Raw genomic sequence first — 27,522 nt, forward strand, 5'->3', positions numbered from 1 at the left:
CAGCAGCAGGACCGCTACCTCTGCCTTTGTGCAAGGAGGAACAGGAGGAGCACTGTCAGAGCCTTGCAAAATGACCTCCAGCAGGCCACAAATGTGCATGTGTCTGCACAGTTAGAAGCGCCAAAGTTGGTCCAGGGGGACTGCACAGTAGTGAGCGGTAGCAGGCAAGCGGTGTCCGAGTAGGATGACCGGCTTGGTTGTGGTCCGATGCTCGGGTGTAGGTAAGTATGCCCGGGACTGGCGGTGGTGTGTGTGCTCCAGGGTCGCGGTCCTGGTGCATGGCGGTGATGCCTCCAGCGGCCGGGCGCGCCCCTTGTGACACTCCATATCGCGACTTCGGCCTGTACGCTGACATCTGCGGCCACCATTTCCCCACTTCTAACCGCGGCAGTCACTACCTCGCCTCCTAGAGGGGCAGCCCTGACGCTGGAGGACTCTCCTGGGGCCTGCTGTGCCCCTTCTGCACCTGGGTGTAGGAATGCCCGAAGCCTTTGACAACTCGTCAGCTGGGCCCAGTGGCTGAGATGCCGAACGGACACCTCCCTGACAACAACTCTGCAGGACGTCAGAGAAGGATAAGTGACACTCTGTTGATCGTTAATTATAGTTACAGGACTTGTAGTCAGCCATATCGTGGCTATACAGTGGCCGGCACTTGCCGAGTAGTCATATATCGTGTTATTTGTGTATTAGTGTCTAGCTTCCCTGCGTGGAAAACTATTGTCATCTTTACCATTTATCCATATAATCCATATATAAAGGTTGAATTTGAGCTTGCTCTGTCTCTGGCTCGTCACTGCATCCTGAGTACCTGCGAGTACCACAGCAGAGCTGGGACATGCCCCCTGTGACGCAGCTGGCGGGGCGCCCCCTGATGCGGCGGGCTGCGGTTCCTGGGGCTGTGGCGCGTGCCAGGGAAATGAGGGGGGGTGCCAGTCAGGGTCATGCAAGTCTGCAACATTGGACAGGGGGGTGTCGCTGGCGGTGGGAGTGCTGGGAGGCGCGGGGGCGGGGCAGCAGCCAACAGACCCAGGGGAAAAAACACCGGGCCACATGGAGGTATCGGATGGGGGGAGTGGCCTGGGACATTTAAGGCAGTCAGGACGGAAACTAGTGCTTCCAGACCCATAATTCGGCAAAGATTTGTGGAGTCGCCAGAGCAGCAGGAGCAGGTGCAACATTCATTTGTACAGCAGCAGCTCAGTTTGGAGCCTCACTTGAGTGACCTAGCGACGGCCACGTAGCAGCACAGGAGGTGGTTGTATGGGTGAAAAGAGGTCCAGTCAGAGGAGTTCCAGGACACAGGATGAGTCTCCAGCACTTAAGGAGGATCCTTCGGCTGAGAGATGCCCCCCACGTACTCCAGTACCATTCAGTTACGCCTCACTGGTAAGTGATCTTCGTGAAAGTACACTCGGTGATGTAGTCTTCCCCTTGTCTCTCTCAAATTTCTGCTAGAGGAAGAAGTGTACTACTAATCAAAGTCATTGTATGTGTAAGTGTGCGTGTGTAGCCCATTCACTATCTCCATCTATCGCTCTCTCTCAAGATGGCTGGACCATCATAGTAAATACACCATTGTAAATACACACCTGAACTTTGTATCTACCTCACCTCATTGTAGATTGTAAGCCCTCATGAGCAGGGTCCTCTTATTTTGCTTTAATTATTGTATTGTTAACGTTGTTACTTATGACTTGTGTTTTGAAACTGTAAAGCGCTGCGGAATATGTTGGCGCTATATAATTAAAGATTATTATTACCACTAAAGCCAAACATAAGGCGTGCGCAATTTGCATGGTCTTGCTGCCACATTCCTATGGGAAGAAACTGTGCCAGCCATGCATGCGGCAGAGACACCAGACTTTGTGTCTAGCCTGAAGGAGATTGTTGGAGCAGAGGTTAAGGAATCAGTGAGATCCCTTTCCCAAGAACATGGCCGTAAAGGAAGAACAGGGAAGCCAGGGGTACGACAGTGAGAGTGACTCTGGTGAGATTGTCTCGGCCTCGTCTGCTTCGACTTCATCCTCTTCAGATGCCTTATCAAGCTGTTCCTGCTTCCCTGTTGAACAGGTCAATAAGCTGGTAAAAGCAGTTGATAATACCATAAGGATTGTTGAGCCCCAGCCAGAGAAATACATGCAGGATGTAATGTTCAAAGCACAAAACGAGGAAAAAATTCTCCAATATTCAAGAAAAAACAAAAACAGGCAGAGATGCTTACCTGTCTAACTAGGACTCAATACAAATGCACTAACAGGGTGCAGCTGACACAAGTAAAATGGCAACTGCACAGGTGCAATAATACCAAATGAGACAGCCAGCCTTCAATCAGGGATTGGCCGTGTGGCATACCAGTGCAAAAAAAAAATATATATATATAATCTGTATGTGGCAATGTTCACACAAGGAATGCAGAGCATCTTGTTTGCAGCCTATTGGTGAAGCCCTATGGCGGGCTGTCCAGTGCTAACTATAATGCATCCTGTGTGAACAGAGGCCACAGTTTACAGAACCATTTGGGCACAACTGCACCCTGAAAAAAATACATCAAGTGCACAAAAACATATCAATATATGTAAGGTATTGGTTTATATTCTGGCCATAATATGTAAGCTGGCAACCGGTGTCAAGGGTCCTTACACTTGCCAGTCCTACTCTAACATAAAAACCACAAAAAGAGGAAAAAAATCCTCCAATATTCAAGAAAAACCAAAAGCAGGTAGCGATGCTTATCTGTCTAACTAGGCCTCAATACAAATGCACTAACGGTGCAGCGGATGTAATGTTTGGAGGTCTAGATCAAAGAACACACAGGTCCTTTCCGCTGAACAATAAAATCCGCTCTCTTATTATATGGTAATGGAAGAGACCAGAAAGGAAAGGCTCTTTACTTCTGGCCTTCAAAAGAAGGTATCCCTTCGAGGAGTCTGCCTCATCCTCATGGGATAAAGCCCTGAAGCTGGATGCGGCAATCGCTAAGGCATCTAGGAAAGCTTTGCTACCATTTGAGGACATGGGAAATCTAAAGGACCACTAGATAAGAAGGCAGATGCCTTTCTAAAAGGTGCCTGGGAAATGTCGGCTAGGTTCCTTAGGCCGTCGGTGGCAGCCACCTGTAAAGCCAGGTCTTTAATGGTCTGGCTGGACCAGTTAGAGTCACAATTAAAGGATAATACATCCAGAGAAAGCATTCTGACTCTTCCTATGATGCAGAGAGCTGCAGCTTTTCTATCGGACACGTCAGTCAGGTTAGCTGTAAGAGCCACGACCCTTTCTAACGCAGCACAAAGGGCTTTGTGGCTAAAGTATTGGCCGGGAGACATCCAGGCCAGGTCGAAGCTTTGCACTATCCCTTGTAAAGGGGAACACTTGTTCGGACCAGTGTTGGACGAACTCCTGGAAAAGGCGGGGGGCGATAAAAAGAAGTTCCCTAACCTGCCGGGTCCTTCCTACAGACGTTCCTTCTACAGGAGAAGATTCAGCCAGAGAAGGTCTTCCAGGGATAAAAGCAGATGAGATGACAGGAAAAAGAAAGGTAGAGGATACATGTTTGGTTCCTCCCATAATCACAGGAAACTGTCCAAATGACTGCTGGCCCAGGTAGGGGAAAGCTCTTGGCCTTCTACCCGGCCTGGTCAAAAATTTCAAATAGCAGATGGATCCATAATCTCATCATTTCAGGACTAAGATTGGAGTTCCGTTTAATACCTCAGGACAAATTTATGATAACTCCCACTCGTTCCTCAGCGGTGGAACATCTGGCTCTGGAATCAGAAGTCCTGGAACTATGGCACAAGGCGGTCTTGGTGGAGGTTCCTGAGTCAGAAATAGGTAGGGGGTTCTACTCCCCTCTCTTCCTGGTTTATAAAACCGGACTGTTCCTTTCAGACCATTATTAATCTAAAAGGTCTGAACAAATTCCTGGTGGTGCATCCCTTTAAGATGGAGTCTATTAGGTCGGTAATAAAGTTGCTCTTGAAAGATTTCTTTATGGTAGTATTGGATCTTAAGGACGCATATTACCACATGCCTATACATGCTGATCACCAGCAGTTCCTTAGGGTGGAGGTAATACTGGGGGGTACGGTTAGACATTTCCAGTTTAGAGCCCTCCCATTTGGTCTCGCCATTACTCCCCGGGGCTTCACCAAGGTGGTTGCAGACATCATGGCACATCTCCATGAGCAGGATGTCTTGATGGTCCCCTATCTGCATTACTTTTTAATTGTAGGCAGTTTGGTCCTGCACTGCACTGCTCAGTGGAAGGGGGTAATGTCCACACTAGAAGGTGTGGGGTGGCTTATGAATATCAAAAAGTCATGTTTACAGCCCCTGGAGGTGCAGGAATTCCTGGGTCTCGTGCTGGACTCTGAGAACCAGGAGTATCGGTTACTGCTGTCCAAATTAGATGGTATTCGGCATCAACTTCTGAAGACAATGAACAATCCATCTATGTCCCTTAGGACGGTGATGTCCCTTTTAGTCTCATTCACTTCCTATATTCTGGCTGTTTGGTGGGACCAATTTCTTACTAGGGCTTTACAGTGGGATGTATTGCGTAACGATCACCAGCTTGGAGGGTGTCTGTAAAGGAAAATTTCTCTGTCCCTCTCTACGATACAGTCCCTTCGTTGGTGGTTAAAGTTATCAAACTTGTCCAGAGGGGTTCCCTGGGTAAATCATATCTCACGGGTTGGGGGGCTCATTTAGGGGAGGTGTGGGTCCAAGAGAGGTGGACAAGCAGTGAGCAGGCTGGTTTGTCCACTCTGAAAGAGTTGTTTGCAGTGGAGCTGGCAATAAGACAGCTCCTTGTGTCCTTACAGGGTCAACATGTCAGAGTACTTTCCGACAATCAGGTAACTGTAGCCTACATCAACTACCGGGGGGACCCGGTCCAGATCTTTGATGGAAGGGGCAGATCGCATATTTCAGATGGCCGAAATTCATCTGATGTCATTAACTTCCATGCACATGAGAGGAAAGGAGAACATGAAGGCCGACTTTCTAAGCCGCAGCCAGCTCAGGCAGGGGAAATGGGTGTTAAATCAAGCTGTCTTCAACCAAATTGTGCAGATGTGGGGATGTCCGGACATAGATCTCTTTGCAAACAGAGGGAACAAGAGGGTGCATCAGTTCTGTTCTCTAAACCCCAAAGAAGGGTCCGCAAGCAGTAGATGCTCTGAATCTGTGGGATTTTAATCTGGCATATACCTTTTCTCCGATAGCCCTAATTCCGTTGGTGTTGAGGAAGTTAAAGGAGGACAGGGCACATGTTATCCTAATCTCCCCTTTTTGGCCCAAGAGGCCATGGTTTTCCTGGCTGAGCAGGATGTCCATCAGCAACCCATGGGTTCTTCTGGAACTCACAGACCTCCTCTCCCAGAGACCAATCTTCCAGTTTACATCTGATAGAGTGGAATTTGAGAGGGCGCTGTTAATAGGGAAAGGGTTTTCTCATAATCTTGTAAACACTTAAGAGTAGGAAAGCATGCACAACAAAGATATACGCCCAAACCTGGAACACATTTCTATCAGCCTCAGGTGCGGAAGTTGGAGGAAAGGTTCATATAGGCCAAGTGTTGGAGTTCCTGCAAAAAGGCCTAGAGATAGGTCTATCCCATAAACACCCTCAAAGTCCAGTTGTCAGCCCTGGGGGTCCTATGTAACTGTGATCTGGTGGGCAATTATTGGGTGGCTAGGTTTATTAGGGCATTGGCTAGGTCTAGGCCCATCCTTAGAGGTTAATGCTTTGGGATATGAAACTAGTTGTAACGGCGTTGACAAAATCTCCCTTTCAGCTCATCAAGGTAGCCCCAATAAAAATTCTCTCTTAAAACGGATCTTCTCATTGCATTAACATCAACCCGCAGGGTGGATGACATTCAGGCCCTGTCCAGAATTCCATTATATACCAAGTTTAGGGAGGATAGGGCCATTTTGAAGCTGGATCCCTCATATTTACTAAAAGTAGCCTCTAAGTTTCACAGACTGCAGGAGATAGTTCTTCCTTCCTTCGGGCCAACCCCAGGAATCAAAGGGAAGAGAGGCTCCATTCACTAGATGTTAGTAGTTGCCTACTTAGATATATTTCAATAACTGACCCTTGGAAGAAAGAAAATTCTTTGTCTCCTTTTCAGGGAGCTAAAAAGGGGCTTAAAGTCTCTAAAAGCACTTTAGCTAGGTGGATCAGGGAAGCAATTTCTTTGGCCTATACAGAAAGTGGTGTCGCAGTTCCAGAGGATCTGAAGGCTCACTCCACACGAACCGTGGCGACTTCCTGGGCAGAGAGATCGGAGGTGTCGATTGAGGAGATATGTAAGGCGGCTACATGGTCTTCTCCCTCCAAGTTTTTTAAGCATTATAGACTTGATACGGGTGCCTCCTCCGATCTCACATTTGGGAGAAGTGTGCTTCAGGCTGTGGTCCCCCCTAATCTCCTTACCTTTCTATAATTCTCTCGTGGTGCTGTCACGGGAGACCGAATAAATGCTTAGTTTAAAATTCAAAATGTTGGCCTACTGAAATGTATGTTAAGTAAATGCACTCAATACTTGGTCGGGGCTCCTTTTCCATCAATTACTGCATCAATGCGGCGTGGCATGTAGGCGATCAGCCTGTGGCACTGCTGAGATGTTTTGGAAGCCTAGGTTGCTTTGATAGCAGCCTTTAGCTCATCTGCATTGTTGGGTCTGGTGTCTCTCATCTTCCTCTGGACAATACCCCGTAGATTCTCTTTGGGTTTAAGTCAGGCGAGTTTGCTGGCCAGTCAATCACAGTGATACTTTTGTTTTTAAACCAGGTACTCATACTTTTGGCAGTGTGAACAGGTGCCAAGTCCTGCTGGAGAATGAAAAGTACATCTCTAAAAAAACTTGTCGGCAGAGGGAAGCATGAAGTGCTCTAAAATTTCCTGGTAGACGGCTGCGCTGACTTTGGTCTTGATAAAACACTGGACCTACACCAGCAGATGACATGGCTACCCAAACCATCACTGATTGTGGAGACTTCACACTAGACATCAAGCAGCTTGGATTGTGTGCCTCTCCTCTCTTCCTACAGACTCTGGGACCTTGATTTCCAAATAAAATGCAAAATTTACTTTCATCTGAAAACAACACCTTGGACCACTGAGCAACAATCCAGTTCTTTTTCTCCTTGGCCCAGTCAGACGCTCCTGACATTGTCTAATTGTCATGAGTAGCTTGACACAAGGAATGCGACACTTGTAGCCCATGTTCTGGATATGTCTGTGTGTTGTAGCTCTTGAAGCAATGACTCCAGCAGCAGTCCACTTCTTGTGACTCTCACCTAAATTTTTGAGTGGCCTTTTCTTGACAATCCTTTCAAGGCTACCGTTATCCTGTTTGCTTGTGCACCTTTTTCTACGACACTTTTTCCTTCCACTCAACTTTCCATTAATATGCTTGGATACAGCCCTCTGCGAACAGCCAGCTTCTTTTGCAATGACATTTTGTGGCTTACTCTCCTTGTGGAGTGTGTCAGGCCTGTTTCACACTTCAGTTTTTTTCCATCAGTCAAGATCCGCCATTTTCCTAAAAAAACGGATCCGCCATTTTGTTTGGCGGATCCGTTTTTTTTCCCATTGACTTGCATTACTGGCGGATCTTGACGGATGGCCATCCGTCGGATCCGTTTTTTTGCGGATCCGCCAATTTTTTTGCGTCCGCCGACATGCCCGGACGGAGCTTGTAACTTTTTTTGGCTGAAGGAGCCGCATTTTTGTACTGCGCATGCCCGGAGGAATGATCTCAGCCGCAAATTTAACCCTCAAATCATTTCTGGCGGACGGTAAAATCTCTCTCTCTTCCCTGGACTGCGGTTCCTTTAAAATTCTTCAACCAACGGATCCGTCAAAAAAACGGTCCGCTGCCATCCGTTAACTTCAGTTACCGGCGGATTTAAACTGACAAGAAAAAACTGAAGTGTGAAACTGGCCTCAGTGACTGCCTTCTGGACATCTGTCAAGTCAGCAATCTTTCCCATAAAATTGTGGAGCCTACTAAAGCAGACTAAGGCTAGTTTCACACTTGCTTTTTTTTGCAGCGCGTTTTTCCCGCAAAAAAACGCATTGAAAAAACGCATACAAAAGCATACAACTGCTGCGTTTTTTCAAGCATTTTTATGAGCATGCATGAAAAAAACGCAGCGTTTTTATGCGTTTGTATGCGTTTTTAGTGCGTTTTTACCGCGTTTGCGTTTTTTTCCAACATAAGGGTGGCCCCTCACACTAACCCAAACCATGACTTTACTAACCCTAACCCTGACCCTAACCCTAACCCTGACCCTAACCCTAACCCTGACCCTTAACCAAATCATACTTAACCCTAACCCAAACCCTAACTAACCCTAACCCTGACCCTAACCCTAACCCTGACCCTAACCCTTAACAAAACCATACTTAACCCTAACCCTGACCCTAACCCTGACCCTAACCCTGACCCTAACCCTTAACCAAACCATACTTAACCCTAATCCTGACCCTAACCCTGACCCTAACCCTTAACCAAATCATACTTAACCCTAACCCAAACCCTAAACCCTAACCCTAACCCTGACCCTAACCCTGACCCTTAACAAAACCATACTTAACCCTAACCCTAACCCTGACCCTAACCCTGACCCTAACCCTAACCCTGACCCTAACCCTTAACCAAACCATACTTAACCCTAATCCTGACCCTAACCCTGACCCTAACCCTTAACAAAACCATACTTAACCCTAACCCTGACCCAAACCCCAACCCTAACCCTGACCCTGACCCTAACCCTAACCCTAAACCCCCTTAACTAACCCTAACTCTAACCCAAACCCCTAAATTCCATGGTTAAAAAAAAAAACGCATATGCAAAAAAACGCATACATGAGCATGCCAGTGCGCACATATGCGCATCCATAGGCTATAATGGCCATTTTTAGCGCAAAACGTGCGCATATGTGCGCATGCGCTTTTTTGCAGGGCCAAAAAATGCAACATGCTGCGTCTGGAAAATCCAAACGCACACCCCAAAAAAACGCAGCGCATGAAAATCGCATACATGCGCTTACAAGCGCGCAGGTATGCGCACCCATGTTAAATATAGGGGAAAAAACGCATGCGCACATATGCGTTTTTTTCCAGCGCTAAAAAACGCAAATGTGAAACCAGCCTAAGGGACCTTTTTAAATGCTTAGGAAGCTTTTGCAGGTGTCTTTTGTTAATCTAATTTACTGAGATAATGACTTTTGGGTTTTCATTGGCTGTAAGCCATATTCATCAACATTAACAGAAATAAACACTTGACATAGATCACTCTAATGACTGAGTTTCACTTTTTGTATTGAAGAACTGAAATAAATTAACTTTATGTGGATATTCTAATTTTGTGAGAAGTACCTGTATATGTATGTGTGTAGTGGTCCTTGGGCAAGACTACTAACACTATAGCGCCTACCTCAATAAACAGTGTCACGAACAAAGTCATGCCGGCTCAGGCGTCGCCTGGATTAACAAGGTCCACGTCAGATGTCGAGGAACCAAGACACTCTGCTGATAAATGGGCCACTGGAACAAACCATACATGGACAAGGCAAGAGAATGTGTATCTGATGAAATGCTACTATAACAGCAGACCAAATGAGAGAGGATATATGAAGCGTATGAGGAAATTCTGGATGGACACGAGACCTGCATGTCCACTGACTGAGAAACAACTAGTCCATCCAACGTTTCAGTATCATAAAGAGAAAGCTGTTATCACAACTTGAGATGGATCAACTGCACTGCAGATCCACCCCACATGAAGACATGGAAGAACAACATGTGCAACCCCCTGAACATCGTGATCCAATCCTGCAATTTGAGAGCGCTGCAGCTGATCTGAAACAGAAGATCTTAGATAAACTGCCATTAATACCAGAGATCGACTGCCAAGGCTCAGCAAAGAAACACCACCAGACAGTATGCTAGAAGATGCCAATAGAGCACTTGCATCAATAACTACCATCACAATAACGCAAACTAACAAACTGATGTATGCTACTGCCTCAGCAATCATGGAAATGCTTGGCTATACAACCAGCAAGAACAACAGAAGTACGTGCACCCATTGGAAAAGAAGACTGGAGACAAAGATCAAGGTGACACGATGGGAAGTCAGCCAATTAACAGAAATACAGAAGGGTGTAAAGATCAAGAATAAGACCAAGCTGGACAAGTATAAAAGCCTGACCCCAATTAAAGCCCTAGAAACTGATAAACAAAGGCTCACCGCACTCGCTGCAAGACTAGAGAGATACGCTAGAGAAGCTGAGGCCAAGAAAATAAATGCTCTGTTCTCCAAAGGACCATCCAAGGTGTACTCCCAACTACAGCGTAACATCACAAAGGCAGCAACTTCACCAATAGCAGAGATTGAACAATACTGGAGGAACATATGGGAGAAGGAAAAACCATGCAACATCAGTGCAATGTGGTTGCAAGATCTGAGAATGAAACACAGCAACCACCCAGAGCAAGAACCAGTCACCATTACAGAAGCAGACATCCAACAGCGGGTCAAGAACATGAAGAGCTGGACAGCACCTGGCCTAGACATGATCCACACCTACAAAGAAATTCACAGCGGTACATGAACGCGCGGCAGAGCAAATGAACCAACTGCTAGAAGTAGGCCCACCACCCAGCTTGGCTAACACAAGGAAGAACAGTGCTGATCATGAAGGATCCTCACAAAGGAACAGTTCCATCCAACTACTGACCGGAAACCTGCCTTACAACAACATGGAAACTCCTGTCAGGCATCATAGCTACCAAGCTACAGAATCATATGAACCAGTTCATGAATCCAGCTCAGAAAGGCATTGGAACCAACACCACCAGAGGCTCTAAGCACCAGCTCCTAGTAGATAAAGCAGTCGCTCAAGACTCGAGATCCAGACAAGCCAATCTCAGCACAGCCTGGATTGACTACAGGAAAGCCTATGACTCAATGCCACACACATGGATCTGTGAATGCTTGGCTCTCTATAATTTCAGCAGGAAATTAAGAACCTTCCTCATAAACTCAATGGGGCTATGGAGAATAACATTGGAAGTCAACTCAAGACAACTAGCAAAACTGACCTTCAAATGCGGCATATACCAAGGTGATGCACTGTCCCCATTGTTGTTCTGCATAGGTGTGATGATACTTCAAGATCCAGATGGATAAGCAGGTGTTAGCTAACCAACCAGACATTGTGATTAGTAGACAAGGATCAGAAGACAACAATGATAATAGATGCGGCAGTGCCAAGTGTCAGCAACATCAGAAAGAAGGAATATGATAAGCTGGAGAAATACCAGGGCCTCAAAGGAGAACTGGAGAAGATGTGGAAGGTAAAGGCAACAGTGATTGCAGTGGTGATAGGAGCACTTGGAGCAGTGACCCGTAAGTTGGAAAAATGGCTACAACAGATCCCAGGAGCAACATCTGAACTCTCTGTCCAGAAAAGCGCAATGCTGGGAAGAGCTAGATCCTGCGCAGAACCCTCAAACTCCCAGGTCTCTGATGGATGACCAGAGAATGAGGACGGACAAAAAAAGACCATTGGGGGGTGAGAAGGAAGGTTTTTTTTTTTACTTTATATACTCACTCGAGTATAAGCCAAGTCTTTCAGCACATTTTTTTGTGCTGAAAACGTCCCCACCGGCTTATACTCGAGTCATTGTCCCAGCACGGCGGGGGAGCAGCGGGCCACAGGAGGCAGGAGCCAGCTGTTACGGCTAAACCCTGTGCCCGCTGCTAAAGACAAATGAATATTCACTAACATTTTTTTTTTCAAATAAAACTAAATAAAATGAAAATATGCATATTATCCACCGTATCATGATACAGCGCATACGCCTGCCTGATAAATGTGATATTTTTTTTTTTATCAAACATATTATACTAAATATGTAAAATAGGGGGCAGGTCATTGAGGGATCAGTGACCTGTTATAAGCCATAAGGATGAATATCTAAGCAGAGCACCTCAAAGCCCCGCCCCAGAGCACAAGAATCTCATTATCTGAAAACTGCAAATAAAGATTACACAACAATCACAAGACTGATTTTATCAACCCAAGGTATCATTTTAATCATTATAACGGCACAAACTTGACACTGTCAGTAGTTTAAAGAGCACAATCCCGCTGATATGTTCAATTTAACCCGTTAATGACCGAGCCAAATTTTAAAATTCTGACCTGTGTCACTTTGAGGTTATAACTCTGGAATGCTTCAATGTATCCCACTGATTCAGAGATTTATTTCGTGACATATTGTACTTCATGATAGTGGTAAAATTTCATTGATATGACTTGCGTTTATTTGTGGGGAAAAAAATGGAAATTTGGTAAAAATTTTGAAAATTTCACAGTTTTCAAACTTATTTCTTATGCCCTTAAATCAGATATATGTGTCACACAAAATAAATAACATTTCACACATGTCTACTTTACATCAGTACAATTTTTGAAACCAGATTTTTTTGGTAGAAAGTTGGAAGGGTTAAAAGTTAACCAGTGATTTCAAATTTTTTCAACAAAATATACAAAACCATTTCTTTTTTTAGGAACCACCTCACATTTGAAGTGAGGTTGAGGGACTTATATGGCAAAAAATACCCAAAAACAACGCCATTCTAAATACTGCACCCCTCAAGTTGCTCAAACCACGTTTAAGAAGTTTAAAACCATTCAAGTGTTTCAGAGCTGTTGAAGCAATGTGGAAGGAAAAAACAAACATTTATTTTTTTATTCACAAAAAAATTACTTTAGACCCAAACTTTATTTTCACAAAGGTAACAGTAGAAAATGGACCACAAAATTTGTTGTGCAATTTCTCCTGAATACGCCGATACCTTATTTGTGGGTGAAATCTGTTTGGGCGCACAGCAGGGCTTTGAAAGGAAGAACCACCATTTCACCCTCATTTTGGAAAGACCCCAGAAGGAATTTATCCAGGGGTATAGTGAGCATTTTGAACTCACAGGTAAGACACAGAATTTGAAGAAGTTAGGTTGTCATATTGAATATATTGTAATTAGTGTTGATCTCAAGTGCTCACTACCCCAGTTTGTATTGGGTGCTCGGGTATGCACTGAATATCGCGGGTGCTTGAGTGAAATGCTCAATTCTCTGCCCCACATGTTTCGTGGCTGTTTAGACACCCCCAAGAAACATTCGGGGATCCATGATACTCCGTGCATACCCGAGCAACTGATGCAAATTCACATAGCGAGCACTTGCGCTCAACACTAGCCATCATATTGTCACTTTTGAAAAACCTCTATATCTAACCCCAATGGCAAAGAATGGTAACAAAATATAAATGTATATTCACATTAATTTGTGGAATCATTTTATTTTTGTAAATGTATTTGTCTAAAAATCTTTATTTTTAGGGAGCAGGTATTGAATTGTCCCCAGGAAGTGGTGCCATAATTGATGGAAGTAAAATTCACAAATGTAATAATTTTAAAGGCACAGATGGCTTGGCAAGCACCCAAGGAGGTGGGATTAAGATAAAGGTAAGATTGCATAGTTTGGAAGCTAGAAACCTCTATGGTAATGGTATATATCCAAGCAAATAATAGAGGATAAAATATAACATATTTAATTAAAAAAAATGCTTCTTTTTCAAACAAGATAGAAGTAAAAATGTGAATGGCACCCACAAAGGTTGTTGAGCACAATTACCTAGATACTATGGTTACTGTGGACAAATCAGGCCCTTCTGGTTTAGAGAAAAAACACATGTTCCCCACTTGAACTGGAGTAATAGCATCCATCCAGGAAGGACACAATATTCAAGGTCTATGAACTTTAAGTCAGGCTATGCAAGGTCCCAGTGTTTTTCTTGCATAAATTGTCTCCAAATTGAGATTACATCATAAGGAAAAATGCCCAGCCTATGCACACAAAAAGTGACACTTATTTTGCAAAATGTCATGCATCAAGGACATGTCAGGTCACATGTCTCAAATCATCAGACACTGTAATGCATCCTAGACAACCTGACATTAAACTATTTTTTTATCAACCATCAAACCCATAGTGATGTTAGGGCTCTGCAGATATCATCTTCAATATGCAGGTTTTTAAAGAGGGATATACAAATGAGTCTAGGCAATAACCCAAATAATATACAGTTAGGTCCATATATATTTGGACAGAGACAACCTTTTTCTAATTTTGGTTCTAGACATTACCACAATGAATTTTAAACAAAACAATTCAGATGCAGTTGAAGTTCAGACTTTCAGCTTTCATTTGAGGGTATCCACATTAAAATTGGGTGAAGGGTTTTGGAGTTTCAGCTCCTTAACATGTGCCACCCTGTTTTTAAAGGGACCAAAAGTAATTGGACAGATTAAATAAATGTAAATAAAATGTTCATTTCTAGTACTTGGTTGAAAACCCTTTGTTGGCAATGGCTGCCTAAAGTCTTGAACTCATGGACATCACCAGACGCTGTGTTTCCTCCTTTTTGATGCTCTACCAGGCCTTCACTGCGGTGGTTTTCAGTTGCTGTTTGTGGGTCTTTCTGTCTGAAGTTTAGTCTTTAACAAGTGAAATGCATGCTCAATGGGGCTGAGATCAGGTGACTGACGTGGCCATTCAAGAATATTCCACTTCTTTGCTTTAATAAACTCCTGGGTTGCTTTGGCTTTATGTTTTGGGTCATTGTCCATCTGTAGTATGAAACGACGACCAATCAGTTTGGCTGCATGTGGCTGGATCTGAGCACATAGTATGGCTCTGAATACCTCAGAATTCATTTGGCTGCTTCTGTCCTGTGTCACATCATCAATAAACACTAGTTACACTGGCAGCCATGCATGCCCAAGCCATCACACTCCCTGCGCTGTGTTTTATAGATGATGTGGTATGCTTTGGATCATGAGCTGTACCACGCCTTCGCCATACTTTTCTCTTTTCATCATTCTGGTAGAGGTTGATCTTGGTTTCATCTGTCCAAAGAATGTTCTTCCAGAACTGTGCTGGCTTTTTTAGATTTTTTTTTTTTTTTTTTAGCAAAGTCCAGTCTAGCCTTTTGATTCTTGATGCTTATGAGTGGCTTGCACTGTGCAGTGAACCCACTGTATTTACTTTCATGCAGTCTTCTCTTTATGGTAGATTTGGATATTGATACGCCTACCTCCTGGAGAGTGTTGTTCACTTGGTTGGCTGTTGTGAAGCGGTTTCTCTTCACCATGGAGATTATTCTGCAATAATCCACCACTGTAGTCTTCCGTGGGCGCCCAGATCTTTTTGGATTGATGAGTTCACCAGTGCTTTCTTTCTTTCTCAGGATGTACCAAACTGTAGATTTTGCCACTCCTAATGTTGTAGCAATTTCTCGGATGGGTTTTTTCTGTTTTTGCAGCTTAAGGATGGCTTGTTTCAACTGCATGGAGAGCTGATTTGTGTGTGATGCATCAGCAATAAATAGTTGTTAGTGAAGAGTAGGCGTAAATTTAATTTGTGATCAAATAACTAAAAATTAAAATGTGCATATGTATTCACCCCTTTTGCTATAAAGCCCCTAAAAATTTCTTCTGCAAGCAATTCCCTTTATACATCACATGCTTAGTGAAAGATTGCACACAGGTGGACATCCTAAGTGTTACATGTCTATCAGTATATACATTTTTTGAAAGAATAAAATTGCCAAACATGGTATAAAATTCTCTGACACACTCGTGGTATCAATATGATGACTGCACCCCTAGATATATTTATAAGAGAGGTTTAGTTTGTAAATTGGGGTCACTAATGGGGGTTCCGCTGTTCTGGTACCTCATGAGCTCTCCCAGTGGGTCATGGCACCTGCAAACCATAACAGTAAAATCTGGCGCTCCTTCCCTTCTGAGCTTTGCACTGTTCCTGAAAAATATTTCCCGATGGGTGTTGTCGCACTCAGGATAAAATGGACCTCTGTTGTAAAAGAAATTCCTATTAGCCCTTAGAAAAAATTAAAAACTTGGAGTAAAAACATTTTAATGGTAAAAATTTGATTTATTCTTTTTTCACCGCTCAGTGGTATAAAATTCTGTGAGGCACATATGATGTCAATATGATCACTTCACCACTAGATGAATTCATTGGGGAGTGTAGTTTGTAAAATGAGTTCACTTATAGGGGGTTTCTGTTGTTCTGGCGCCTCAGGGGCTCTGCCAATGTGACAAGGCATCCTCAAACCATTCCAGCAAAATCTGAAGTCCAATATGGCATCTTCTCTTCTGAGCTTTGCACTGTGCCTCAAAAGTAGTATTCCCCCACATGGAGTATCAGCGTACTCAGGAAAAATTGCACTACAAATTGTATGCTGCAATTTCTCCTGTTACCTTATGAAAATGCAAAACTTGGGGCTAAAATATCATTTTTGTGAGGAAATGTGATTTTATTATTTTCACTGCTCAACATTCTAAACTTCTATGAAGCACCTGAGGGTTCAATGTGCTCACTACACATCTAGGTCAGTTCCCTGAGGGGTCTAGTTTCCAAAATGGTGTCACTTGTGGGGGATTTTAATTGTTTAGGCACATCAGGGGCTCTCCAAATGCGACATGGCATCCAACAATTGTTCCAGCAAATTTTGCAATCAAAAAGTCAAATGGCGCTCCTTCCCTTCCGAGCTCTGCCGTGCACCCAAACAGTGGTTTTCTCCCTCATATGGGGTATCAGCATGCTCAAGCGAAATTACACAACAGATTTTTGGGTCCATTTTTTTTCTTATTACCCTTGTCAAAAAAAAAATAGATCTGAAGTAAGTTTGTGGAAAAAAAAATAAAGTTTATATATTTTTTTTAAATTCTGTTGAAGCACCAAAAGGGTTAATAAACTTATTGAACATTATTTTGAGCACCCTGAGGGGGTGCAGTTTTTACAATGTTGTCACTTTTGGGTACTGTATATATATATATATATATATATATATATATATATATATAGATCCCTCAAAGTGTCTGCAAATGTGATTTGTAGTCCCTAAAAAAATGGTTTTGTAAATTTTGCTGGAAAAATAAAATCGTTGGTCCTTATAACTTCGTAGCAAAAAAAAAAAAAATTTGGGTTCAAAAATTGTGCCGATGTAAAGTAGGCATGTGAGAAATGTTATTTATTAACTATTTTGTCTGACATATCTCTGTGCTTTAAGGGCATGAAAATTCAAAGTTGGAAATTTTCCAAATTTTCATTTTTTTCACAAATGCAAGTCGAAAAAACAATCTCGAAATCATCAGGATCCATTAGTGGTTTTTTGTCGTGTGGAATTGCATCAAATCCGCAGTGTAGTGCTCAACCAATGTTAGTGAATGGTGATTGCTGTGCACATGCTGCGGTAAAATCCACGCAGACTTTTTTTTTTCCGAAGCATGTCAATTCTTTTTGCAGATCCGCAGCAGCATTTTTTAGTCTGGCATTCTCTCTCTCTCAGAAGCACAAGGGAGAAAGTTCAGACCAAATCCATTCCCAGTACCACCAAACAAATTCGCACAGCAAAAACGCATTAAAATCCGCATGAAAACTGCATGCATTTTCCGCTGCATTTTCTGCCAAAAGATGCGGATTCTCTGCAGAAAATTCTTCAGGATAATCTGCTACGTGTGCACATACCCTAAAAATTGGCCCGGTCATTAACATAAAAACCACCCTCGGGGGTGGGGGTTGGGGGGTGGTAAAGGGGTTAATTAAATTAGTGATATGTGTTAAAGAATGCCGGTGTGTAAAAGTAAACAATGTCCTACCAACTGAATACTCTACAAGTGTGATAGGTAAACTGCCAATCGACAATTCAACGTCCCCCACTGTTTTTACATTTGCAGTTGTACAATACATTTACTTGTAAACATAACCTTACTGAAAAAAAGAGTGATTTTTGGTACTCGCCATAAAATCTTTCTTGGAGCCTTCATTGGGGGACAGAGGTAACCATGGGTGTATGCTATTGTTGCTAGGAGGCTGACCCGAGGCTTAAAAGGAAAATAGCTCCTCCTCCGCAGTATACCCCTACCAACAGACACAAAATACCTCAGTTGATGTTAAATAGGAGAAGTAGCTGAAACTCAACCTATGTACCAACCCAACAACAAAGGTACTTAGGACCAATAGAGCCAACAGGAGGGTGCTGTGTCCCCCTATAAAGGCTCCAAGATAGAGATTTTATGGCGAGTACCAAAAATCCCTCTTTTTCTATCGCTTCATTGGGGAACACAGGTAACCATGGGATGTCCCAAAGCAGTCCCTAGAGTGGGAACCAGAAAAAAAGCAAAGAAAAGAGACTTGGGTCGTCCGGTGCGTAACCGCCTCCTGCAGCACCTTCCTTCCCAGGCCTGCATCAGACGAGGCATGGATATTAACCCTGTAAAGGAGCGCGCTGGAATGCGCCAAGGACAAGGTTAAGATCCCATGGATCTATCGAAGGATGAAAAGGAAATGCCAGGTGGGTGATTCCTTGAAGAAAAGTCTTTACTTGGGAACAAGAAACGTTGAAAAAAAATTGCTAGAGCGGAATCTTGCCCCTTAAGAGTACTGAGTGATAGACCTGAGTCAAAACTCGCTTGCAGAAAACCAAGGATGGATGGAAGAGAAAAAGACATAGGGACCAAATTGTTGTCCCCACTCCACCGGAAGAAGGCCTTCCAGAATCTGTGGTAGATATGGGAGGATGCTGGTTTTCTCGCCCTAATTATGGTATGAATGACCTGATGGGGAAAAACCAGCCTCCCTAAAGACTGAGGCCTCAACAGCCATGCCATTAAACTCAGGGACTGTGACCTCTGGTGGAAGAGGGGGGCCTTGTGAAAGAAGATCTGGACGGTCTGGAAGCCTCCAGGGAGCGTCCATGAGCATGTTCACCAGCTCCGCATACCAGGCCCTCTTGGCCAGTCCGGAGCTATCAGGATTACAGGAATCCCTTCAGCCTTTATCGTTTTCATGACTCTCGGTATCAAGGGGAGAGGCAGAAAAGGATAAAGCAGTTAGAATTGTGACCAGAGGATTATTAGAGCATGGCTAGCGGATCCCAGGACCTGTCTACTTACTGAGGAACCTTGTGGTTCATGCGAGATGACATTAGGTCGATGTCCAGTGTGCCCCATTTCTGGCGCATCTGATTGAAAAGGGCGGGACTTAGAAACCACTCGCCCGATGCAAGATCTCAATGGCTCAGAAAAGTGACTGCCCAATTTTCCACCCCCGGAATGTGCACTCCTGATATGGCGGGAACATGACTATCCACCCATCTCAGAATCCTTGTTACCTCTATCATAACCTGTTTGCTGCGAGTCCTGCCTTGATGGTTTATGTAACTCACGGCCTTGACGTTGTCCGACGGTATGCGGACTAGCTGGCCTGCGAGGAGAGTCTGCCAGTGGCGAAAGAGAAAATTGCCCTTATCTCCAGATTGATAGGGAGAGTGACCTCTTGGGTGCTCCAGCGACCCTGCGCTGTGTGATAAAGAAAGACCTCTCCCCAACCGAGGAGACTGGCGTCGGTGGAGACGACCTGCCACCGGAGAGGAAGGACTTCCCTCGTAGGACTGATGCTGATAGTGCCCACCAGGTCAGGGACTGCCTCACTTTGAGAGGCAGAAGCATGGGCTGGTCCAGCGGAAGAAAACGAGTATGGAACTGGGCAAAAGGCATGGCTTCCATGGCAGCAATCATCTTCCCCAGAACTCTCATGCAGGACCATAGGGGGAGAGGAAGTGGTCGCTTTAGAGTGTGAACCCCCGGCAGAGGGATGTAAACTTCTCCTTTGAAAGGAAAACACGGACCTGAGACGGATGTTTTTGCGGGTGAAACAGAAAGAAACATCGATTTTGTAACCGGATGTGACTCTCTCTCTGACCCAGGCATCGTCGACCACCGACAACCATACTTCTCGGAAGAGAAGAAACTGACCTCCCACCCTGGAGCGATACTCGGGTGGGGGTGACCCGTCACGCTGAGGAGAACCTGTTGATGAGCGACCCTTGGGTTGCCAGTGATGGTCTGGTTTGAAGGAAGATTTCCTTTGCCCTTGGGCGGTCCTGCTGGGCAGAAGTCCCTGAAGCAGAGAAGGGCCAAAAGGAACGAAATTGAAGTGACCTGTTCTTATTAATACGTTTAGACTTGAACTGGGAAAGCAAGGTGCTTTTTCCACCGGTAGCATAGGAAATTATTTGATCCAGTTTGGACCCAAAAAGTCTAGAGCCCTGGAAGGCAAGGCCAGTGAGGGACTTTTTTGAAGAAAGATCTGCCTTCCATGCTTTCAGCCAGAGAATGCGGCGTATAGCAATGATGTTGCTGGTAGCCCTGGCAGAACAACCAGCCGCAACTAAGAAAGCGGCTAAAAGATATCCCCCGGAACGGACAATCTGATTTGCGATCTCATCCGGAGGAGATGCCGCTAGAATACCCTTTACTAAGCATTCTTGCCCAGGCAGACAGACTTTGCCACCCAGGTGGAGGTAAAGATCGGACAGAGGGAGTCTCCAGCTACTTCAAAGGTTGACTTAGCAAAGGATTCAATCTGTCTATCCGTAGAATCCTTAAGGGATGCACCATCCGGTAGAGACAAGACTGTGTTGGAAGACAGGCGAGAAACTGATCCACATTAGGGGACTCTTCCTTTCTACCAACGAGATCTGGGCTAATGGGATAGAGAATATTTAGCTGCTTCCGTCCTGGGAAGCGCTTTTCAGGGTGTTCCCAGTGTTTAGACATAATTGCTTCAAATTCCCTGTGACATTTTACCAGTTTGAAGGAAACTGAGTCCTCCTTTAGGTTCAGAGTTTGGGAAATTGCTAAGGCTATTGACCACATCCCACTGCCAGGGGTTTGCACTTCTGTGAGGATCTCAAAGTGGAAGGGAGCATTGACTTTGCTCACCTCGGTGGAAGGGAGAGAAGGACCCGCAGGGATCAGCTCTCTCGTGCCACCACTTGCTCCAGGTCAGTCAGGGAACTGCACCGAGGGCAAATAGTCACCAGAAAGGCTTCCCTTATAGGTACGGGTTAGTGAGGAGCTCCCAGTGATGGGGGATATATATCACCAGTCCAGGCTGGGGATATATATTTAAACCTCCCGGCCGTCACTGCCACAGTTTCTCACTAAAACAATATGGTATTCTGCCACCAATTCCTCGTTTGACATAAGCCCCGTCCGACAACAGGCTTATATGGGGTTAGAAACCAACCCGGTAGCGTACAATTGACCAACCAAATGTGCGGACATGGGGATTCGTGAATCGAGATGAGAGGAGCCCAATATTAAATATAAAATTATTCGCTGAAAAGGCGCACAAGAAATATACAGGTATATTTACAAGAACAATATACAGGTATACAGTCACAAGTGTAGTACAAGGACAAGGTATAGATAGGTTGCAATTACCGTGTCATGTAGCATGTGACCACAGGGAGGTGCTGATGGATCACCGGTCCAAATCTTAGTTACAGGCTTTCCTGGCGGCGGCAGCTAACGTATCCTCCTGCCTTTAGAAAAACTCAGTCCAAAATGAGGTACTGCCTTATATCTCCTAGGCTGGTCTCTCCCACACTCTGCTGCCACCCCCTGGGCTGGGCTGCCTCCCTCCTCCCATGTCTAAGATTTTCTGTCCAGAATCGTGGATGGCCCATAACTTTGTGCCAAAAGCTCTGAATGAGTTGGTTGTGCCGCCACTGGGGTCTGCTGGATTTTATCTGCGCATAGAGAATAAATATCCATACTGTATGTAATTTCTGTTAGCTATGCTTTATAACTCCATAATGCAGGGTTCTGGACGTAGCTAAATAATATGGGTGTGTGGGGAAAGGAATGTCGATTCAGATAATTTGCTCGGCTAGACGCAGAGATTGCATTCTGTTATTATAGGTCATTTTCCAGATTCAATACCTCAGAGCCTGGTGTGACTTGTTATACAACGGTGTCTGCATGTGCTTCAGTCAGACAAAGGGCCAGCTGGCTGCAGCTGCAAAAAAAGTTTGCACCCCTTTGTTAAGAGCTTCAAAGAGTTTTTTCCTGGCTCTTTAATTAAAGCAAAACATTGCATTGCCTTTTATGGCCTGGGGGGACTCAAGGGTGGGGCACATTCCAGGAGTGGACGGAGATGTCCTATAATCCAAAATGGATTCTCCCTCGTCCCTCACACCTCCCTGCTTTAGAGGGCGCTAGGGGACATCACATTCCTGTGTTCCCCCGAGCACACTCCCGCAATCTCTCCTTGGGGTGGGCCAGGACACGATGGTATCCACTTTCCACTCTGGCTTCAGAACCCCCGTGCCTACTCAGTGACCCAGGTAGAGGACCTCGCTCATGCCCAGTTGGCACTTTTCCGGCTTGATAGGCAGATCCACCGGGCAAGGTTTGACCAAGCACCTGCGTCAGATGCTCTAGGTGATCCTCCCACGTGGAACTGAAGATGGCAATAACGTCCAAGTACGCAGCCACATACTGTCACGTCGCCGTCGGACTTGGAGGCTGGTGTTCCGGCCTCAGCCACTGGCAGGTGCCGGACTCCTTCGACTGGTGGTGCCGGTGACAGGAGGGCAATGTCCTCATGTAGGTCCACTCCTTTGATGCATGCCTCTGTCGTTGGGCATCGCCATGGTTCTCTCATGGGTGATGGTGGTGACAGAGAAGGGGCTCCTGCGCAGGCATCTGGTGGGCACAGGCTTCGCTCCTATGTCAGAGGTGAAGGTTGGTGCATCGCCATCTGGCCTGGTTCTGGGGGCGGTCCAGATGAGGTCATCACACTGTGAGGGATAGCCTTATCCTTCAAATACTTTGGGGCCTGTCCTGCAGGCCGCCAGATCTAGTCTTGTTTCCCCAGTGTGCTAGTGTTTAATTTGCTATTCTTGTGACACCTTAGCCTGAATTTCTGACCCCTCTTCAGTCTGCCAATTTTGTACCTCTGCTGCACTCCCGGTGTCTCTGACCTCGGCCTGGATTTTGACTCTGCTTCAGCCTGCTGATTTTGTACCTCTGCTGCCCGCCTTGTTTTGACTTGGACTCCTGACTACGATTTCGGTCCCGTTTATTAATCCCTTTCTGGCGACCGTCCTGCTCTGGTCCACTGCTATTATAGGCAGCTAACTCTTGGGCTCTTTTGTAATTCCAGATCCATGTATAGGGGTAAAGGGTCTCGGGGTTTTTTGGGGTTGCTGTCTTACTTGCAGCTGAGACTCGCACCAGACAGACGTGACACATACCCTTCAAGTTCCTGGAGCAGCGTGTTGACCATCCACTGAAAAGTAGCAGGGGCATTCTTCATGCCGAATGGCATCATGGTGGACTCTTACAGTCCAAACGGGGTGATAAAGGCAGAGCGCTCATGGGTCAGAGGGATTTGCCAATATCCCCAGCACAGATCCATGATGGTCAGGTACTTAGCCCCAGCCACTGATCGAGCAGGTCATCGATGCGTGGCATAGGGAACGCATCGGTGACAGTGACAGCATTGAGCCTCTGGTAGTCCACGCAGAACTGGGTTGTTCGGTCCTTTATGGGGATGAGGACTACGGGAGACGCCCACGCGCTGTTGGATGCCTGGATCACCCCCCAGCTTCAGCATTTCGTCAATCTCCTGGCGCATCTGCTGCACCTTGAGAGAGACCCGATATGCTGACCGCCAGATCGGGGGGGTGATCCCCAATGTTCATGTGATGGACAGCCAACTCAGTCCTTCCGGGAAGGCTGCTGAATAGCTCCTGGAAGGGGCTTAGAGTATCCACCAGCTGGGACCGTTAGTCTTCGGTGAGCTGGTGGCCTACCTCTACGTCCTCAATGGATCCACTCGCCTTGGCTTGGGTGAGCAGATCCAGGAGGGCTTCAGCCTCTCCTTCCTTGGGAGGGTTGCACCCAGGGAGGGCGCAGACCTTCCACTCATGATGGGTCTTCGTCATGTTCACATGGAAGGCCGGACGTCGTCTAGGGTGACCAGGTACGTGACGTCATTGAACCGCTGGTGCACGAGGTATGGGCCCTCTCAGGCTGTCTGAAGCTTGTCCTGTGGTACAGGGACCAGTACTTACACTTTGTCCCACCTGGTAGGTTCTTTGACAAGCATTCTGGTCATATCAGCACATCTGAGCCTACGCCATATTGTCCTGCACCCGCAGCGACAAGGCTATCATTTTGTCCTGGAAGCGCACAACGTACTCAACGACCGACATTTTTGAGGTCTGGTCCGTATTGGACTCAGACTGGGAATCCATATCCGACCCAAAAAGCCGCCTCCGAGGAGGGGGCATGGAGTGAGGAATGCATCCAGGAGGATGCAAATGGACCCGGAGAACTGGAGGAAGAACTGGAAAGAGCCTGCTTCCTTTGCTTTGTAACTGCGACTGTTGCGGTCATGTGCGTGCGAATCACAGTGAGATGTTTGGCGCACTGGTGGTGGTGGACAAATGTGGAAGTCGCTCGAGGGCCTGGACCAGGGACTGTGATACTTTTGTCAGGTCGGAGACAGACTGTGACATGGCAACAGCCCACTCCAGAGGGAGGAGTGCTGTCATCCTGGGCGTTGGGGGGCTCTTTTGGGGCAGACATGGTGGAAGGGCTGCAGGACAAGCAGAAAAGGAAGGCTGGCCTGAAGACCGCTTTCTTTTGCAGAGGGCACAGGTGTAGATAATCACAGTGGGCTTAGAGGGGCAAAAAGAAGCCTCTCTAGGGTTGGCCATAAGGAGAGCCTTGGGGGGGATACTGCTGTGGAGGAGCCAAGATAAAAAAAAAAAAGAGCAGACAATACCCGGTGCCAGCGACGACCAGCAGAACTGTGGAAGCTGTGTCCCACTGTGCGCAGATCGTCCGCAGGTCTGTAGAGCGCGCAGCATATGGCGGTATGAAGAAGCTGATGCAGCCTCGGCACTGTCACCGCACTGCTGAAGTTTGCAGGCCAGCAAAAGAGAAAGTTAGAATCCTATTGGCTGACACTGGGGGCGTGAACAGCCAGGAAAGTCTGCCGGCCGGTGCAAACGAAAGTCTCCCTCCGATTGGCTGACACAGCAGGGGTGTGAACAGCCAGGAAGGAGAAGCTCCGTGATAGAAGCGGAAAAAATGTGCTAAAAAAGCGCATGCTGCGGGGGGGATGTGTTGGAGAAGACACCTCCTATGGGATAAAAAGAGCACGCAATTTAAACGCACAACGGTGACTGGTCAAGGGAAACCGGGCAGGGGTGTGACCAGCAAAGGGAGGGGGGAGTGTCCAGAAGTACTGAGCCTGGCCATGGGAGAAATGGCTGTGCCGGCTGTTCCCTACCACTACTGCCGCCCTGTCCCATTGCAATGAAGGGACAGTGTTCCCAGGGATGACGCTGGCTGCTGCGGAGAGAGAGTAGGGAGACATACATGCAGTGAGCCCTGGTCCCTCTGCAGCGATGATGAGGATAACATCAGGAACCCTCAGGTGAGTGAGGGTCACTGGAATCAGGTATCCTCCTTCCCGCACCATCTCCAAATGGTGCAGAAGACGGCGTCAACCCCTTACAAGAAGAGAGGAGGCCACCGCTGGTAACCACCGTCTTCCTCCCAGCCCTCTCAGAGGATAGGGGTGGGGTGGGGAAAAGGCCAATGACCGGCCACCTGGAATCACCCTGAAGTACCCCTAAAGGTGACGCGATTAGGTCCTGCCTTGTGGACCCCAGAGTGGGCGATGTGGGTGATGCCAAACAGTTCTCTCGGTCGCACAAGTCCAGGAAAACAGGGTGAGAAATTAGACCCTGTTACCCCAAGACTAAGGAACCTGAAAGACAAAAGGAAAATATTAATAAAAACACACGGAACCTGAAAAGGAAAATGCGAATCTGGGAGCAGATCCAAGTCCGCCTCCTAAAGACACTAAGCTTAAACTGAGGTACTTTGTGCCTGTCGGTGGGTGTATACTGCGGAGGAGCCATTTTCCTTTTTAGCCTAGTGTCAGCCTCTTAGCAACAGCATTACACCCATGGTTACCTGTGTCCCCCAATGAAGCGATAAAGAAAGTGTTTTATGAGTGTTGCATAATACTTCTATAGTTCAACTGATTAGTTTATTATACGTTTCCTTATAGGTTATTCCTGCACCCATAGTGACACTGAGCAATAACCACATATACAACAACAGCGGATACGGTATTACAATTGTGCAGCCCAAAATCAAGATGGTTAATAAACAGAATTTTATAATGGAAGATGCACCAGCTGGAGACAAGAGGGAAGAAAACGTTCTGACAACTGCTATAGAAAGTCTCAGCCTCAATATTGAAAGAAACAGAGTAGAAGAAAACTCTCTGGGAAATGTTGGGATAGTCTTAACATAGAAGCACTTAGAGAAATGCTGGGAGGGAGAAGGGGGTGGGCGACATTATTGCTAATGAGTTTTAAGTCTGATACACAAGGCTTGGTGTTAGAAATCAGTTATTCGGGCATTTCTCTGCTTTATGTTGTAAATGGTTTGATTCATTTTCAGACATTTACAGTAGTTCAATCCATAGGAAATTGACATTTTCAGTTAACAGTTTGTTAGAGAGCTAAATTACATTCATTTAAACATGAAGTAGACCATATTAAGTGTATTGTTATTTATTAGGGGCACATGCACAGCCACATATTTAAAATTGGTAAATCTACAATTTGTGGTTTTATCAATATTAGTGTGTGTCTAGAAGTTGGCATTTCACAAGAAGCTTTAGTGTTAACTGTCAGGTGTATTCACAAGTAACAGATGTGTTACAGAAAGTTATGTGCCTTAATAAGTTTTGGTGATCTAAATGTTTTAAAGACAAGCACATGTATAAGTCATGTTATTGGCATTAAGTATTAAAATAATTTTATGAAAACAGGAGTTGCTATATAAGAGGTGGTTCACTAGTTTTCTAGTTGAAAAGTTAATATGTAAGTTTATTTTACCAGTTTTAACTATGTGCACACATCTTTTTCAGGTTGAGTCAGCCCAGAATATGCCTGCAAAAGCGCCCCATAAAATGAACATAACGTTCAGCAATGTCAAATCAGTCTGTCTTATGTCACATCTTTGAACTATTTCAGGGTTCAGAAACCCTGAAGTGGTTAAAAGTGGTAACGTGCATTCTTCAGGTGGCTTTTCCTCTGAACCTGCCCATTCTTACTCTACGCCGCCACAAGAATAAAGGAAAAACCGCTGACAGTTTTCTTAAGTCTTCACCTGGGAAAACTCTTGCACTGGCATCTATAAAGACTCCATGTGCACATAACATTTTAGGAATTTTTGAACGTTCTTGTAGGTATAAACTCATATATATTAAGCTTCAGTCACATGGCAGTATGGATTTATAGACAAGCTCTTATGAAAAAAAATACCATATTACAGTGCAGAATATCCATGTTACTCTCAAGGAGGTACATTTGAGATGTTTAATACTGCTACTTTGAACAATGAGTTACCATGGCCAACTACTTCACTTTTTTCCAAAGGGTCGCTTTAAAAATGAGAAATGTAATCTGGTTTGATGTAATGGGCAACCATTGTACTCCACCTTTTATTTGTATCGGT

At 45.5% G+C, this 27,522-nt stretch overlaps 1 protein-coding gene across 2 annotated transcripts in view; it reads left to right on the forward strand.

The window, feature by feature from the left end:
- Nucleotides 1–26,578, forward strand: part of SHCBP1L (SHC binding and spindle associated 1 like) — a 159,453-nt gene extending 132,875 nt beyond the window's left edge. For both annotated transcript variants that reach the window (XM_073571334.1, XM_073571333.1), the window contains exons 9-10: nt 13,432–13,557; nt 26,063–26,578. In XM_073571334.1, the coding sequence (XP_073427435.1) occupies nt 13,432–13,557; nt 26,063–26,311 (375 nt within the window). In that variant the 3' untranslated portion in view covers nt 26,312–26,578. The remainder of the gene's footprint in view (nt 1–13,431; nt 13,558–26,062) is intronic.
- Nucleotides 26,579–27,522: the final 944 nt, after the last annotated feature.

This window comes from Dendrobates tinctorius, unplaced genomic scaffold (assembly GCF_039654945.1).
Source record: "Dendrobates tinctorius isolate UK_male_01 unplaced genomic scaffold, ASM3965494v1 ptg000029l, whole genome shotgun sequence".
Classification (NCBI taxonomy): domain Eukaryota; kingdom Metazoa; phylum Chordata; class Amphibia; order Anura; family Dendrobatidae; genus Dendrobates; species Dendrobates tinctorius.